This window comes from Sesamum indicum, linkage group LG3 (assembly GCF_026168435.1).
Source record: "Sesamum indicum cultivar Baizhima isolate 11 linkage group LG3, ASM2616843v1, whole genome shotgun sequence".
NCBI lineage: Eukaryota > Viridiplantae > Streptophyta > Magnoliopsida > Lamiales > Pedaliaceae > Sesamum > Sesamum indicum.
In genome coordinates this window covers 5,107,847-5,125,675 of record NC_142659.1, presented here as the reverse complement: position 1 = coordinate 5,125,675, position 17,829 = coordinate 5,107,847, and the positions used below count along the sequence as shown (strand labels likewise).

The following is a 17,829-nucleotide window of genomic DNA, read 5'->3' as shown; positions in this document are numbered from 1 at the left end:
AATCAATATCCAACAGTTATTAAATAAAAAAGACATAAAAATATCTTATATTTTAAAATTAATAAATAAAAAAAGGGCTGTTTTGTTTTTCACAAAAGGTAAATGATTCATTTCCATTAATACAGGGGTGAATTGCATTTAATCCTATTAAAAAGTATCAAAACGACACAAGGATGTCCAGTCTTCTAGTGCCACGTGCAGGTTGTACGATAAGCTTGTATTCTATCCATACATGATTATAACCCAACTCGGCTTTCTTCCTCTGGAACGGTATCCCAATTCTCAATCGTACACCTCTCTGATTTCGCTCCAACTAGGGTTTGGAATTTCAGTTCCAAATTGACAGTTCAATTCCAATGGCGTCACATGACCATCTCGATGACGTAAGATCCTTCTACATCTACTGCTTCTTTGATTGCAATCACCGCGTTTTATGTGATTCTGTTTGTTATGGTGTTGTGCTTCTTTTTTTTTTTTTTTTATTTATATTCCCCTTTAGTTGTCTTGCGGATAATACTTGAAAATTTGCAGGAAGATGATTTTGGTGGTGATTTTCCCGGAGGGAATGTTGCAAGACGTTCAGGTTTTAAGACTAATTAATTCAATTGAGTTGGTTCATGCCTGCAATGAATTTTATTTTATGCTATCGCCGTTGTTGAAAATGCGGTTTTGATTTTAGGTAACAAGAGAAGCTTTGGGGATCTTGACGATGACGAAGATGATATTTTCGGGTCAAAAAAGGTAACTTTTTCGTTCTTCACTGCTTTGGGGAGCACGAGTTTTGCTTCATGTCTTTTTTATTTGTTATACGAATGTTTTTCCATTAATTAGCATTCTCCCTGGAGCTTTGTCATTTTAGTCTTGCATTATTATTCTTGCTTGCTGGTTAGCAGATACTGATGTGTTTATGATTAGAAATTCTGAAATCAGATTCTTTTGTTTAGTGTGTGAACGTTAAGAGAGGATGGTGGTCCATTACGGCTCTGTCTGGCATTTTGAGCGAGGATAGTGATGGTTTATAAGTTGCAATGGTGCTTGTATCAGCATTGGCTTATTATTGCTGCAATCTTATCAAATAAAGAAAAAGTTTAAGATAGCCAGTAGGAGAGTTGTATAAATTAATTTATTATTGAAATTTATCTTCTTCTGCAAAATGAAACCATTATCCTATGGTTATTTTTCATAGCTTTTTCAAGTTACTTTATATAACTTACTATAGGTTTCATGCACTGAAGCTGTTCTTAATCTTGGCATGCAATCATGTTGGAGCAATAAGAACTAAGAATGAAGGATTGCTTAATATTTGTAGTTTTCAGTTATTTGTTAATTTGTCCAAGTTTAGTACATTGTGCCTGCTACGTTATGCTTATATGAGTTTCTTTTGACTCTCCATTTGTGTGTTGACACCTAAGGCTAACCTGAAAGTAGAGGAAACAGCACCTGGAGTGGCAACCGGGATGATATTATCTCTTCGTGAGAGGTATAGTTCCTTGTTAGATTTAATTTTTGTTTTGTCTTCTGAAATAATATTGATGCAATAAACTTGTGGTGGTTGATATTTTTGATACATAGCAGGCACTTATAAAGCTAAAGCCACCAATTTCTATGTATCTTTTTAGACTGCAAGAGCTTATTGGCATGTTTCTGTGGCCTTTTTTTTTTTTTTTGGTAGTCTCAAGAACTGTCAAGATGAACTCTCAAGATGCCAGGTATGTATCACATCCAGTTTTGCTGAAATTTTTCTTTTTATATTTCTTGTCTACAGTTCAGCATCTCTTGGTCACGATGGTCTAAGTATTTTGGCGTTATTATTGTTCAGTAGGAGATATTCTTTTAACTGCTAACTGGTTCTGTGATCTTGGTTTGTTCACTTCAGACAAAACTGGAAGATGCTAAATCTGAGATTCAAAAGTGGCATTCATCTTTTCAGCACGAATCCTTCATACCCCATGGCGCAACTCCTGGTTCGTTTCTGGTTTTTGTATCAATGGTTAAAGCTTTCCTAACATTTTTGTGATTGTTGTTTTTTTTGACAAAACTACTTTCCTGTTTTTTTGTTAGAACCAAAATTTGTGGTCAGCTACCTTCAGACTCTGAGGTCGTCCGAGGAGTCTTTGCGAGAGCAAGTATGTCTGCTATATGAGGCCCCTTAGATTTGAAGTTTTGTACTTGATAAATCTATTTAATTTTGCTTTATCTTTTGTTGTTAGCTTGAGAAAGCAAAGAAAAAAGAGGCTGCGTTCATTGTGACATTTGCAAAACGAGAGCAGGAGATAGCTGAATTGAAGGTGAGAAAAGTTATTATTTAGATTTGCATTTTTAACTGCGTACTTGCATGCAGTTTACGCCTGTGCTTATTGACAATTTTTATGAAGAAGATGAGAATTCATTAAGTTTGAGCAAACATGGTGAATATGCGTATGTTAAGACCAATATTTTACTTCATGAAATTGAAGTGGTCCTCTGATAGAAGATGTATCTTAATTCCAGTCAAATGCCATTGGACATGACCATGCCATCATATTAAGTCCTTTAATTCAGCAGCTTAACTGCAAGCCTCATTATGTGGTGAATAATGTTAGAATTGGATTCCATGTCACAAAATAATATTTTCCTGCATACCATGTTTTTTCTTTGTTTCTTGTTGATATTTTCTACTCCAATTCTTTCCACTGTGATGATAACTGTGATTATTACAATAGCTATTTTATTCATAATAATTAGTAATGTATTTATGTTTTCGGAAAGATTTGCTCAGTACTTGTATCATATCAGTGATGTAAAGAAAATACATTTTTTTTCTGGTGCCTTGTACACGGGTGGGACCAGAATATCTGAGAAGCAACAGTGGTAAATGCTGATAGTTTGTGTGATTGCAAGTCTTTGTCATTCCTTTTGTGGTTGGATGTACAATCAATTTTGAATGGCTTGTGTTGTGATAGTTAATGGTGTTAAAATCATGTACAAGACACTTGTTAGAGCACCAACATTAGTTTCCTTTGTTATATGGTTGTGTATAAAGTTGTTACTTTTAGTTAGAAATAAGTTTTCCATTGCCTGTTGTGCTTTATTTCTGTTCTCACCATCTCTCCTTCTAACTTGGTCACAGTCTGCTGTTCGAGATTTAAGAGCTCAGCTGAAACCACCGTCAATGCAGGTATAGTGGGAAATAGTGTCATTCTATACCACTTTCATGTTACTCCATGGCCATCACTCCCATAGAAAAGCAAAGTATAGTAAAATGATATTTGCCCCTTAGTTTCTCTCGCTCTCTTTTCTTCCTTTCCTTTTAAATGCTCCAAAATTTTCAACTTCTGAAAATCTGGTTCCAAGCTCATCCCAAAACAAGAATCTCTCGCTATTTCAGTTCTTAAACTGGAAAAGCAGTTTCCTAGCTTGAGTTAAGTGTGGAGGGGAAAAAGAAAACTGCTTAAATTTGAGTTGTAATGAGTTATTTGGTTTATTTCCTTTTCTTCTCTTTACTGTTGTTTGTTTTGTGATAACCTGGCAGGCAAGGAGATTATTGCTAGACCCAGCTATCCATGAAGAGTTCACAAGATTAAAGGTGCTCTTTTAGAATTGTACTTATAGTTACAACTGAATTTCTCTTGTCAGCATTTGTCCATACTTCCTAATTGGGTGTTGACAAAGTGCTTTTTGCTTGCTATGTGCTTGTTTCATTCTTATACAGTACAGAATGGCTTCCTGAAAAATTAATAAAATGCCTTATCTTCCATTAGACTGTCCTCTAATTAGGGTTATATTTTCATGAACTGACGAAAAGGACATAAGCTTTTTAATAATGTTGCTCACATGCTGGCCTGACATTCAATGAATTGAATCTTTTGGCTGCATTTTGTGGATTATGGTACAGAAGAAAAGAATTCTGGTGTTCAAGTTGTTGTATGTGGACACTTGGTAAGTTGTCAATGAAAGATAGGATCATTTTTGGACTGGTAATGAATTGGATTTAACTGATTGTGTGATTCTAGAACTATGAGATTATGGGAGTGTTTGCGAAAACTTCTCGTTTTATAGAAGTATTTTTGTACAAAAAGTTGGAAGTTGTAGTAGAATTAAAAGTGGGCAGTGTTTGTAAAAAAAGTGAAAAGCATACAAAAGCTAAGTTGGTTAGTATTTTGGGAAAGATCACTTCTTAAACAAACTTAATTGATTAAAGGCCATTTTGGCCCCATTTATTAGAAAGATGCTATTTCTGCCTATATTTGCACTTCTTGTTGTCTATAATAATTATCTTTTCCAAAAAAAACAATAAATTTTTATTTTGATTAGTATATTTCGTAATTATTTCTTTTAAATAATAATAGAAAAAAGCGAATGTTTAATCTCATAATGCTCCACTAAGTAATAATATATAATTGTTGATTCATACACAATGATTAAACTTGCATGATGGCAAAAAAATTGTTTTATTAATTAATCATAGCCATTTAATTTATATTTTTTAATGATATAGGGATAATATAATTAGATAATATAGCAAATAAAATATGTTATTTAATATGTGAAAGTAGAAATTTGATTATTGTTAAATTATTCAAATTATTTAAAAATTGCGATATTAACTTTAAATATGCAACTTTAGAATAAATTAGAACAATAAAGTTAAATTAAGATTATTATGAGGTTAAATTCGTAAAAGATGAAGTTAAATCTATTTATCAAAAAGCCAAAGCAGCTAGAAGCACCCTGGCCTAGAAGCCCTTTTCTTAGCAGTTTCACAAAGAAGTTGGCACCCCAAACTCCTTAAAAGTACTTTTTTAGAGTCAGAAGCTGAAAAGCGCTTTTTTTTAAGCTCGGCAAAAACTTTTTATATCTAATATTTCTAATGCTAGTCGTGTTAGCTAATTGGTAAGAAACTACGTACTTGTAATCTGATAACTTGGTTATACTTTTTACAGTTGTAGAGTGATTATTTAAAATGTATGACATTGTAAGACCATGAGGACTATTGTATCTTTGCTATTTGTGCTAGAATTCTGAAGAGATTCTTACTTCTTCCTTTGCAAAAATTCCCATGCTTAATAACTTCTGACTCTACTTTTTGTAACTATGCTTTATATTACTCTTCATTTGTCTCTTGTTGTGCTTGATTTTTGCTTGCTTTCACCACTTCAAAAACAAATCTGCTGACAACTTTATGCTTATGTAGACATGTATTTGGCAATAACTGATTTTTGCCTGAACAATTTGCCAGAATTTGGTGGAAGAGAAGGATAAGAAAGTTAAAGAGTTGCAAGACAATATAGCTGCAGTCAGTTTCACCCCACAAAGTAAAATGGGAAAGATGTTAATGGCAAAATGCAGGACCCTGCAGGAAGAGAATGAGGAGATTGGCAACCAAGCCAATGAAGGAAAGGTATTGAATGGATTCTTTCAAAAGATACTTCTAGAGGTTTTGATTATTTTTACAATAGGGAGGTCATCTAGTGGTTGCCTACGGTTGCTCACTTACTCAGAAGAGTTGCCAAAACAAGAATTCCAGAAACTTGAATATCTTTAGCTTAGTTGATAAGGATGAATAGGGCAATGGATTTTTAACCAAGAATTTCTATCGTACATTAGCTTGTAGCATGATTGGAATCTTTACTATATTGATTAAGTTCGGTGGTTCTATTGTTTATTTTTCCTTTGCTGTTTATTGTAGATGCATGAGCTGGCAATGAAACTTGCTTCACAAAAATCTCAGAATGCTGAACTCCGAAGTCACTTTGAAGGTTAGTTTTACATAACATTTCTGATCATTCCACGCTGCTGTGTGATTGATTAGATGGTTATATACTACGAATAAGATATAGTTGCTTTGCATTTGCGATAGTCATACCCTGACTTGGCAACAATTCCACGTCACATGCTATTGTATGTATGGAAATCAACTCTGTTAGAAGGAGGATTTGGTGTATGGTTATGTAGCAGTAGCAGTAGCAGTAGTGTGGGGATGCCTGCACTCTATTTTAATTTTCATGTGCATCATACATTGTGTGGCTGTATTTTGTATTTTGTTGTGCATTTGGTGTACATCAAATTTGACACGACTTGCTGTTTTCTTTCTTCTTGGGTGACAAGAAAAGTAGCATTTCACTTAAGTTTTTAATGACTTTCCCAATGCTGCTTGGACTTAGGATCTTATGGTAGATTATAAGTTTCTGAAGTTATCTACTATTCTCTCGGTTTATGCCTTACTGATTTATGTGAATACTGACATATTTACATTTTTCTGCAGCATTATGCAAGCAGATGGACAGACTAACCGGTGATGTTGATAGATCAAATGAATTGGTACATCCCTGTTTTTGATTTATTTTTGACAGTGCTTCAAATCGTTACATGATTCAGGATAAGCTATTACTATTTTCAGGAGCAAACTTAAACTTCCTTCAATACATGAGATTCGTTCCATACTCATCAACGTCCACATTACATAGCTGTGTTCTATTGTAATTGTTCCTGTTTATTGTTTCATCTAACCTCATAATTATTTCGCTGCTTTATTATTGTTATTGTTTAGTTTGCCTTTCTTACGTACACAACTAACCTAATTGTGGAAGATTATGCAGCGATTCTGACTTAATGCATCAGAACTTTAGTAGGTCCTTTGCTTGATTTTGCATATTAACGTGGTTGCTATTGTGACAGGTGGTGATCTTGCAAGAGAAACTAGAAGAAAAAGAAGACGAGATCAGAAGATTAAAACATCAGCTGCAAGAAAATAACACTGTAGAGGAGGAGCAGACTGTTCTAGCCCCTAATACTGAAACTAATGATGAGGGACCGATTCCTGCTGAAGGCCAAACTGAAAACTAATTTGGAAACTTCTGCAATCGTTGTTGCGTTTTTCCCTCCTTTGTGGAGGATTTTAATTTTGATGGGTTGCATTTTCTCATAGTACAGATATTAGAAGTTACAGCAAGTGTAGTTTCCATCCCATCAGTCAATTGAATTACGGCTCCAGCCAGGTTTGCTTGGTTTTTGTACCGTATACGTTTGATTTGTCAAAGATTTTCAAGCTAATCATCTGTAAAAACTCATCCAATTTGGTGTATCGAATATCACAACCTTTAGATGATGCTTCCCCTTCTTTGGTTGTAACCTTCTAACATAATAATTGTACCTCCGTCCATAATTGTATTAGCTATTTGTTTTTTTGCTTTAATCTGCTGTAAAAAGCATAAAAGTTGTCACGTGCAGTTACTTCAGATATTCCCAAGGAGAAGAAAAAGGGAAAACAATAAAGAACCAAGAGTAACATTGTTAACTCATGCCAAGATAGTGACACGGTAGTATTGCTATTCTGTGGTTTCTTGCTGCAGAAATTGACTCTTTGAGAGTTACTTTCTCCTGCCATCATCCCAACCCAAACCAGCAGTTCCCTTGTTTCCAGTTGCTCGTAGAGGTTCAGTCAAACCCTTCATGCTACAGCCAAGTGTCTCTCCCTGTACAAATAGCATTAACAAGTTGTGTAACAATGAAACAATAATAGTTCCATACTGACTATCTCAAAGGAAAATGCCAAGCTGCAAGAATTGCACATCATTCAATTCTTTCTCATTAACATTGCTTATTCACACTTTTACGCCTGTCTGAGTAGTGTGGTACTGGATTTGAATGAGGATAATCAAAACGCTAGGATAATCGATAGTTAAACAACCAATGTGGAAGCATGATACAGAAAGCTTCTCCAAACTGACACTAAATTGGTGGAAAAGTTTACCTCCTTCCAGCCCATGCCTTCAAGGATTTTTCTGGCATAACTTCCTGCCCCAAATGACATGCTCAATGACTCAGCTGCTGCCTCTTCGGGTTGTAAAGTGGGAGATGATGGAGTAGACCCAGTTTCAGTAAGGGAGTTCTTTTGTCCTGGACCTATGCCAAAGCCACCGTGAAGAGCTCTTCTCTCAGCAGCTCTGTCCCGGTATACATGATCCTAAGATTGTAAACCACAAAGATCAAGATGGCAGAATCTAAGTGAAAAAAAGAGTAATCCAACATATATTACTTAAATTGCCGATATTTTGCACTCCGGAACATTTTCGTATCTAGAATCACATTTTTATATCAATCTATTCGATATACAGGAAGGTACATAAAAGGAACTCAAAAAGCTGAAATAGCTTATTTAGTTACCTTCTTTGATGAGCTGAGCTTTAATGATGACAGATTTTTGCCCTTCCGAACTCCAAGACTTTCCAGGCTTTGGGATTCAGACTGCTGATCATCCTTTGCCAACTTCTCTGTCTGATTTTTTATGGACAACTGTGGAAACCCCCAATCTTTAGTTGGGTTGGAAGCATCATAAACTGACAAGGATGCCAAATATTGCAAGCTAGGTATCCTCAATCTGTATATCCGGCCTGTGAGAAGGAAAAGAAACAGATATAACTAACTCATAGCCTTGTGTCTTTTAGTTTGTTCTGAATTGGCTTTCTGCTTCTGCATTCGCTGGCAGACCATAGTGACAATAGGGCCACATTGGCAGCAGTTGGAATTTAATAATTCCAAGTTTGCCTCTGCCAACAGCGAATAGTGTTTACCAATGTCACCGGCAAAGAGCCTCTTTATCACTTAGTCACAATTTTCATATATTCTTTTTCCACCAGAGTGAATGAATCTATATAGCTCGTTGGTGGGGGGATCTCATAACAGTTTTTAACATAAAATGTACTTAAATGCTACGACTTGGAGGAATTTCAAGGAAAGACCAAGCGAAATTGTTAGAACTTAATCCAATGGAGGTTGGTTTAACAGTTTATCCCTTGTCCCAAACCTTCTTAAGCAATTCAAACTTACCACACTTAATAAAAAGCAAACGGGATGAAGAGCAAACCTGATGTCACTCGTACCATATCAAGGTGCACTTCACATACTGGTGCAGTTTTCAGTATACCACCACCTGAAGACACTGACGGATGAAGCTTGTGAGAGCGCTTCCTCAGTCTACCAACCAGCCTAGCCACCTCTGTCTTTCCATCTTTTTTTGTCCCTCTAACCAAAGCCCAATCCCACAAATCCACCGCTTGCAAATCTGACATCCACTCCTCATCTAATTGACTTACTTGACCGTATTGAGCACGCCAATTTTCTTCTTCCTGAGATATACCTGACAGAAGATGACAGCGCCAACTGTCAATACAAACTATGATATTGTGATAAACCAGAATCTCCACTCTCCTTCATGTTTCCTTATTGCGTGGAATTGAGCAAGTCCGTAAAGTTCAAGTCAAGAGGAATTACATGTTTTAACTCAAATTTCATGGATATGATATTAAGCAGAGAGAAAACATATCCAACCAAACAATATCCTGAAATAGCTCAAGCTACAGCTGGCATTTTTTATTAAGATGAGGTAGCAGCAAATAAGAGGATTATACACAGGGAATATGGACGAACATAAATTTACATGAAAGCACAAGCTGACAATTTCAAGCATTAAATACCTTCATCTAAAATTTTCTCGTCCAAATTCCTCCAAAAATCTGGGTCATCAGGGATCCATTCGCCTTCCTCCAGTTCTTCAATATCATCATGCCCTGCACTTTGACAAATAAAAATTGTAATAATACCTTGCAATGAATATTTCAGTCACGTTGAAAAATTTCCAACCAACCATGAGCTGGCAGATTCAGTTTCTTGGTGTCATTAGTTTCCATGGGCGTCAACGTGTCAAAAGCAGCAGCATATGTTGTTTGATTGGAATAGCCTGATAAAAACATATCAATAAGAGTGTCTTCCAACCTGCATATAAACTGCCTTAGACATCAAATGTGGTCAACCAAGAAGTCAGGCATAATGACACAATCTAGATTGAACCTGAGCTCACCATTCTGATGGCGGAGGTGGATACTCCGATTGGTTGCTGCTACTACAAGCCGAGGAGTCTGTCTAGATACAAGCACAGAATAGAATATCACGGATGGTGAAAGAAATAACACATGCTTAGCTAAAACAGATAAAATATTACTTCATGCACATTCAAACAACCAAAGTAACCAAAGAAGATATCATTTAGCAAAATATAAGCATTCGACTTCAAAAAAGACGCAGAAGATAAGTACTGACAACATAGTACACTAGTTCACCTAGGGAAGGCTCGACCGCAACTTCTTTTCCTTCCATTTGAGCGTCAGATGTTTCTCCTTGACAATTAGTATTATGCATTTCAGGTTGTTCCCCAGCCTGGGATAACCACATCACAAAAGTTATTACTTCCAACAACAAAGAACTTGTAAACCTCTGCCACCTTGAATAAAAATCATGGGACTTTATGCAAACATTCAGGAGAAAAAGAACTACAAACCACTACCAGATTGGACTCAAGAAGCACATACTTCCCATCTTCAAATTTGTAATAAAGTCCATCTTTACTGCTATAATACCATCCAGCTTGTGGGTCATGGTAAAATCCAGAACTGCATCAAAATGGGCTAAAAAATTAATTTTTTTCAAAAGGAAATTGTCAATCCTGATCCGGGCATAAAAATTTTTACGAATATATACACAAAGATCGACGCTTTAATCGATGGATTCAAAAATAAAGTCTTGATTCCAAGTGGGATCACCGTCAATCAATCAGAATCCTCGGTAATTGGAAAATTGTGCACGCAAAATTCAAATTCTTGAAATTTCTGTTAAGGAAAACCTGGCGTGGTAGTAGAGCTGGGAATTTTCATCCCACTGAAATCCGCAGTCTGTTTCCTCTGGTTCATTGTTTCCCGCCATGATTGAGCTTTCAACTTTCACTTCTCTATTTCGCTGCCTGTTCTTGCACAGGTGAAGCCATAACCACGGTTTTCCTTTTCGTTTTTTTCCTTTTTAATTTCCACAACACCCAATTATTTTTGGGCCTCGTTACCTTTGGGCTTTCACAAGCTGAAGAACATGCAAATAAATTTCCAAGAATTTTAAATAAATTGTACACGTAATTGGTCTACTGTAATCAATATTTAAAATATATATATATATATATATATATTTGTAAAAAAAAAAAAGAATTTTAAATAATTATTTTTTATCTAAAAAAAAAGAATTTTTGAGAATTTTAAATAATTCTTATGGTTTGTGTTAATTATTCTTGTATACTTTGACCTTTATATCATGTTTTAAAAAAATAAATCTTAAAGTTTAATACGAGGTTTTTCGGTCATACAAGTAGTTCACTCTCTTGTTGGTAGGAGTGGATATTCGAGTCGAGTAAATCAGGTCCCGACCTCATCTTCAGGTAAACGAGATTCTCATTTGAATTCAAAATTTTTTATTTGGACTGATTTGGGTAACATGTTAAATGATAATTCTATCTTAAAAATTTAAATTTTAAAAAAAATTATTTAATATTAATATGGTAAGAAATGGTAAAGGAAATATCTTTGTAAAGTAGAATGAGTGTGTAACAAAATTAAAGAAGTAGAACTTCACAAAGACACATCCATAATAGTAACACATTTTACTTTACCATTTAACCACCCCAAAAAGCATCTAAAATGCTCTGCAAAATAAAACTAAAATAAGAGAGGATTGGTTAATTATACTTGGACCCTTTTTTAAAAATATAAAATTATATATTTTTTAAAAAATATTTTTAAATTATATTTACATTCTTTTCGAAAATTCTCATTTAATTCTTGAATTCAGATGAAAAATATTGAACTCAACAAAAACATTACATAAATTTTAAATTTTGCTCATTTAATATTCTTGTATACAATTTTGTACTTATAATGCAATATATATATAATATTATTATAAATAAGTATAAAATTATTTTATGAGAATATTAAATGAGAAGTAAAATTAAAAATTTATAATTTTTGTTGTTAATGTTAATGTTTTTCTTTCAAACCATAACGAGAGGGAGTCAGATGTAAATAATGAATTTTCGAAGCAATGGAAGACTAATTTTGAAGCTTAATTTGAGAAAAATATAATTTTACATTTTCCAAATAAATTTAGGTGTACTTAGCCCTAAACACAGAAAAGAAATGAAGCATCTGGAAAAGGCAAAAAAATGTGTCTAGAAACAATCTACATAGTACTATGTTCAAACATACTTTCCAACTAAAATCAGACAACTAATGAAACTTCAACTTTAATTTTTAAAATAAAATTTTATTAATTTATATCTATACATATATATATATATATATATATATATATTCTATGCTAAATGTACAAATCCAAATAACAATTAGGTTCTTTCGAGAATGAAAATTCTAAAGGAAAAACAAGAATGATAATCTTTTTTCTAATCCTAAAATTCTTTCAAAATTATAGCAAATTTTATCGAAATTTCAAGATTTATATTATCACATAGCTATTCTCCCAAATGCCAAAAATTTCTAATTTAATTTCGACCCTTCAAATGTCGTTTCAATTTTTTTTTTATTTTAAGTTTATTACATTTTATAGGAAAAATTATTTTTTTCATCTTTTAATTTTACCTTCTATTAGATTTAGTCATGTAGGTATGCCCATTAACTAATTAGTCCTGTAAGTTTGCAAAATGATCGACAAATACTTCTTCGATGATCGGGAATTTATAGTTTTGCTTGAAAATGTGACACGATAGTTGAGTTGTATAATTTTTTAGGGATTTAACATTATGTGGTTTTGGATCCGACTTAGAAACCATGCAGGACATGTTTTGGAGGGAAGAAACCTCATTTTTTTCCTCCAAAACTCATTACATGGATGGTACAGTTGGATAAGTGGTCGAATAATTCAACAAAAATTTGCTACGTGTGTACATTCCGGCATAAATTTTAAAAATTGTCGGAAACTTTACAAAAAAACCCTGAATCAGACTTAATTTCATTATTTTGTAAATTTATAGGAGTAATTAATTAATGGGCATACTAACAGAACTAAATCTAATAAAATGTAAATTAAAGGACGAAAAAATAACTTTCGCCATTTTATATTTCATTCACAGCAATGTAATATATATAAAAAAAATTGTGTTGTCTATTTTATTTTTAAGAGAAATTATATATACATATATATATATTCAATAAAATAAAAAATAGAGTATGACTTGAAATTAATATTCAAATGAAATACTCTCTTAAAGTCCCCTCCCCCCATCCTACCCCACACAAAATTACTATTATGCCCTCGGGTGCTAGAATGTCCCACATAAAGTAAAGCTTAAAAGAACTTTGACCAATTTTTATTTTTTTCTTACACAAGCTAACTACTAAAGTGCATGCAGATTTCTTCTATTTAAACCTTTCTCCATTTCCATTGATCATCATCCCACTACAAATCAATCCCTTTTCCTGTACCCCCCCCCCCCCAAAACAACCCTACAATTTTCTTGAATATGGCTCCTAGCTTGAGCAAGAATGAGGTAGGATTCTCAGATGGGCTAGCTCAAGATGGAAAGCCATCGTCAATCACCCTTGACGGCTCACAATTTCTGGCCAATGGCCATCCAATTCTCACCCAAGTCCCTACCAATATCACTGCCACACCATTCCCCTTCATTTCCAAAGCCTTGACCAAGAATGTTCTCGGCTGCTTCCTCGGCTTCAATGCCGATGAGCCAAGGAGCCGACACGTGGTCCCTATTGGCAAGCTAAGAGACATAAGGTTCATGAGCATATTTAGATTTAAGGTGTGGTGGACTACTCATTGGATTGGAAATAGTGGCAAAGATGTAGAGAACGAGACACAGATGATGATTCTTGATAAATCTAACTTTGGACGCCCTTACGTTTTGCTACTTCCACTCATTGAGGGGGCCTTCAGGGCTTCGCTGCAGCAGGGCTTGGATGATAACTTGGATATCTGTGTGGAGAGTGGGTCCACTAAAGTCCAGAGCTCAAAATACAGGAGCTGCTTGTATATGCACGTTGGGGACGACCCATATCGATTGGTGAAGGACGCCATGCAAGTCATTAGGGTCCACTTAGGGACCTTTAAACTTGTCGAGGAAAAGTGTCCTCCAGAAATAGTAGACAAATTCGGATGGTGCACTTGGGACGCGTTTTACTTGAAAGTACACCCAAAAGGTGTGTGGGATGGGGTGAAAGGCCTCACGGAAGGTGGATGCCCTCCAGGACTAGTCATAATAGACGATGGGTGGCAATCTATATGCCACGACGATGACCCCATCACAGATCAAGAAGGCATGAATAGGACATCTGCGGGCGAACATATGCCATGTAGGCTAATAAAATTTGACGAAAATCATAAATTTCGAAATTACTCTTGTCCCAAAGTACCCTCTCAGAAGGGCATGGGTGCGTTTGTGAGTGATCTTAAGAACGAATTCAAGAGTGTCAAACACGTCTACGTATGGCATGCTTTATGTGGATATTGGGGCGGGGTTAGGCCGAATGTCCCACAAATGCCCGAGTCTAGGGTCATACGGCCTAAGTTGTCACCGGGACTAGGGATGACGATGGAGGACTTGGCCGTGGACAAAATTGTCAATAATGGGGTGGGCCTAGTCCCACCGGAGAAGGCGCAAGAATTGTTTGAAGGGCTGCACTCGCACCTGAAATCAGCTGGAATTGATGGCGTCAAGGTGGATGTGATACATGTAAGTTTTTAATGTCCAATTTCTTGCAGTAATGCTACTCATAATAATGATAATTTATAGTATTTTTGTGTGTGTGTGTGTAGTTGCTGGAAATGCTGTCCGAAGATTATGGAGGTAGAGTGGAGCTTGCAAGAGCATACTATAAGGCTTTGACAGCTTCGGTGAGGAAGCACTTCCAGGGAAATGGGGTCATAGCCAGCATGGAACATTGCAATGATTTCATGTTTCTTGGAACCGAGGCTATCGCTTTAGGCCGTGTTGGTAAGGATTCAACACTAATTACAATGACTGATCAGTGCGAGAATTATGATTTCTGTTACAATTATTTTTTATTGTCATGATTAATTATGATTTCTCTTACAATAATTCATTTTTTTTTTTAGTGATCACTCATATAACACCAACATATATTGCTAAAATAAAAAGAATTATTTTTTCTCAATTTTAAATTAATTAACTGATCGCGATAAATGTTATTCAAATTTAAATTGATTTATATTTTACATACAAACATAAAATAGAATTAAAAGAATTAAGGTCTAGAAAGCAAAAATTTCTTTTTTGTTTTTTTAAATATATGTGTATTATATACGTAGTAAGGCAACTTCTATAATGATTGAGATAAATGCAGGGGATGACTTCTGGTGCAGTGATCCATCAGGAGATCCGAATGGTACGTTCTGGCTTCAAGGGTGTCACATGGTGCACTGCGCCTACAACAGCTTATGGATGGCCAACTTCATTCATCCGGACTGGGACATGTTCCAGTCCACACATCCCTGCGCAGAATTTCACGCAGCATCCAGGGCTATTTCCGGGGGTCCGATATACGTTAGCGACTCTGTCGGAAAACACGACTTCGAGCTGCTCAAACGCTTGGTTTTGCCGGATGGGACCGTCCTCCGGTGCCAACATTACGCGCTTCCGACAAGGGTTTGCCTGTTTGAAGATCCATTCCATGATGGGAAGACCATGCTCAAGATTTGGAACCTCAACAAGGTGAGATTCATGATCCATCTCTCTTTAATCCTCTGATCTTGTAGTACCAATTTATACGTACGAGTTGGGGAAAATATTTTTTTTAGTTCCATAAAATAAGAGCAAATTATTTTTCAGTGCCACAGCTATGGCAGATGGCGCTTTTAGTCCCAAAATCACGTCGTCTTTTTAGTTACAAATAATATCATTTTAAGCACATGACTTTTTCGAACTAAAAGCAACACCTGCCATAGTTGTCATGCCAAAAAAAATTCTGCTTATTTTATGGGACTAGAAAAGCATTTTTTACCCATACGTGTTGCTTGTTCATCTGCTGTTTGGATTGTATATTTAAAAAGAATTAAAAATTATGTCTATAATATGTTTCATTTAATAATAAGATAAATTACAACGGGCTCTTCAACATTTCACATAATTATAAATACCACTCGTTGTTTGAGAAATTAAAAATACAATGTCTGTTCAACATCAAGTCCAATCCGTTAGCTAGCTTTTCATCTAGTTTTATGGTGACGCTACAAAAAAATTGAATTTTCCTTACACTATAAATGACCACGATTAAAAAGCTGTGGTAAATCGATACTATTGGTTAAACAAAACCAAAGCAAAAATTCAAGTTTTTACTACGATAATCAATATTCACCATGATTTTTAGACATAGTCAAAATATTTTCCAGGATTTTAATTAGTCATGACTAATGTTTTGGCCATACTTGCAAAAACAACGACTAGTGGCCATTGCAAAACTGTGGTTGATTTGTATTTATCACGTTTTTTTTTTCTTTTGGCTATAGTAATTATTCGTAGTGGAAAATTATATTTTTTCCAGTATGAATTAAGAAAAGAGCCTTTTTGGATTAAGAAATATAATTTTATTTACTTTTTAAATTTTTTTATAAACTAAATGGATAATTTTTTGACAGTTGACAGGTGTTATAGGAGCATTCAACTGTCAAGGAGGGGGCTGGTGCCCTAATGCAAGGAGGAACAAGAGTGCTCCTCAATTCTCAGTCAATGTGACCTGTTTGGTTAGCCCTAATGACATTGAGTGGACTAATAATGCCAAAAACCTCAAAATCCCCTTGAAAGGAATCCATCATTTTGCTGTTTACAAGTACAAACAAAGGAAGCTAAGCCTCTTGAAGGCCTCAGAAACCCTAGAAATCTCCCTACCTCCGTTCGAGTACGAGCTCTTCACCGTCTCCCCCGTGAACGTGCTAACTAGAAAAACGGTGCAATTTGCACCGATCGGACTAGTGAACATGCTCAACTCAGGGGGTGCTATTGAGTCGCTTGAGTATGATAGCAACGGAAGTTTGGTAAGAGTTGGGGTGAGGGGAGCGGGAGAGATGAGGATTTTTGCATCGAGGGAACCATTATCCTGCAGCATTAATGGTGTGAATATAGAGTTCAATTACGATGAAAATATGGTCGTCGTCCAAGTTCCATGGCCTAATTCATCGAAATCATGTGTGGTTGAGTATGCATTCTAAGCTTCATCAATGTGTGCGAGCGTATCATTACCATTATCTTATCAATTTTTGTTTTAATTTTTATACATCGAAAACCTAAAATAGTATTAAGATCACGATCATTCTCAACGGTACGTATAAGGCACAAATTTTTCATGAAACACATAATTAATTTACTTGAATGACGATCTTCTTGTAATAAAACGAGCCATAATTATTGGACAAAAAAGGCATTTTTCTTTCAAAACATTAAATTTTGAAATGAGAAATTAAGAAATATATGGTAATAGCATTTTATTAGTGGAGTGAACTTTGGTGGTATATATAGTAAAATTGATGAATGACAAATAATTAAGGGAATAGGTCATATTTATTTTACCTATATATATACACACACATATATAAGACTATGAAAGCTGAAATTCTTCCAAGGCATAAATTGGGCATAGGATTTGTACGTGGTGGTGGGTGTGTTTTGGAGTCTCCAGGTTGTAAGAGACTGTGCTGGTGACATGTGGCAACCCTTGATTTGTCCACATTGGAAATCCACTGTCAGGTGACTAAGTTGCATAATTGGAAACATGTCGGTGACCATATTTGGCTAATATCAACATATTTATTGATTTTAACTACTTAATTAAATTATTTGTTAAATAGAAACAAACATTAAAATTATTAGATATAACTTTTAAAATTATAAAAAATTTACGTATAATTTTCTAATTATTATAATCACTTTCTATAATTAACTTTTTTATATTTTTTATAAATTATAATTATTAATTTTGCTATGATTATATT

At 34.9% G+C, this 17,829-nt stretch overlaps 3 protein-coding genes across 6 annotated transcripts; 2 read left to right on the top strand and 1 right to left on the bottom strand.

Moving 5' to 3' along the window:
• The first annotated feature begins 226 nt into the window (after window positions 1-226).
• On the top strand, window positions 227-7,087 carry FIP37 (FKBP12 interacting protein 37). Its single transcript, XM_011073866.3, has 14 exons — window positions 227-383; window positions 532-583; window positions 680-741; window positions 1,413-1,480; window positions 1,673-1,709; window positions 1,877-1,964; window positions 2,062-2,126; window positions 2,211-2,288; window positions 3,110-3,157; window positions 3,512-3,565; window positions 5,219-5,380; window positions 5,669-5,738; window positions 6,245-6,300; window positions 6,658-7,087. The coding sequence occupies exons 1-14, from the start codon at window positions 357-359 to the stop codon at window positions 6,823-6,825; spliced, it is 1,035 nt and encodes a 344-aa protein (XP_011072168.2). The 5' UTR covers window positions 227-356; the 3' UTR covers window positions 6,826-7,087.
• A 109-nt stretch (window positions 7,088-7,196) lies between these two features.
• On the bottom strand, window positions 7,197-10,831 carry LOC105157253 (D111/G-patch domain-containing protein). Of its 4 annotated transcripts, none has more exons than XM_088878795.1 (10): window positions 10,658-10,831; window positions 10,322-10,427; window positions 10,078-10,194; window positions 9,839-9,900; window positions 9,626-9,753; window positions 9,456-9,548; window positions 8,846-9,118; window positions 8,146-8,372; window positions 7,733-7,945; window positions 7,197-7,454 (listed from the first exon to the last, which is right to left on the bottom strand). In XM_088878795.1, the coding sequence occupies exons 1-10, from the start codon at window positions 10,735-10,737 to the stop codon at window positions 7,350-7,352; spliced, it is 1,404 nt and encodes a 467-aa protein (XP_088734921.1). In that variant the 5' UTR covers window positions 10,738-10,831; the 3' UTR covers window positions 7,197-7,349. The 4 variants fall into 4 exon arrangements, with proteins under 4 accessions (XP_088734921.1, XP_011071918.1, XP_088734922.1 ...); XM_011073616.3 differs by having other exon boundaries at window positions 9,839-9,896; window positions 10,098-10,194; window positions 10,658-10,830; XM_088878796.1 differs by having other exon boundaries at window positions 10,347-10,427; window positions 10,658-10,707.
• Window positions 10,832-13,311: 2,480 nt separating this feature from the next.
• LOC105157457 (galactinol--sucrose galactosyltransferase) lies at window positions 13,312-17,106 on the top strand. Its single transcript, XM_011073865.3, has 4 exons — window positions 13,312-14,557; window positions 14,641-14,818; window positions 15,189-15,556; window positions 16,480-17,106. Exons 1-4 carry the CDS (start codon window positions 13,334-13,336, stop codon window positions 17,047-17,049), a joined length of 2,340 nt encoding a protein of 779 aa, XP_011072167.1. The 5' UTR covers window positions 13,312-13,333; the 3' UTR covers window positions 17,050-17,106.
• Window positions 17,107-17,829: the final 723 nt, after the last annotated feature.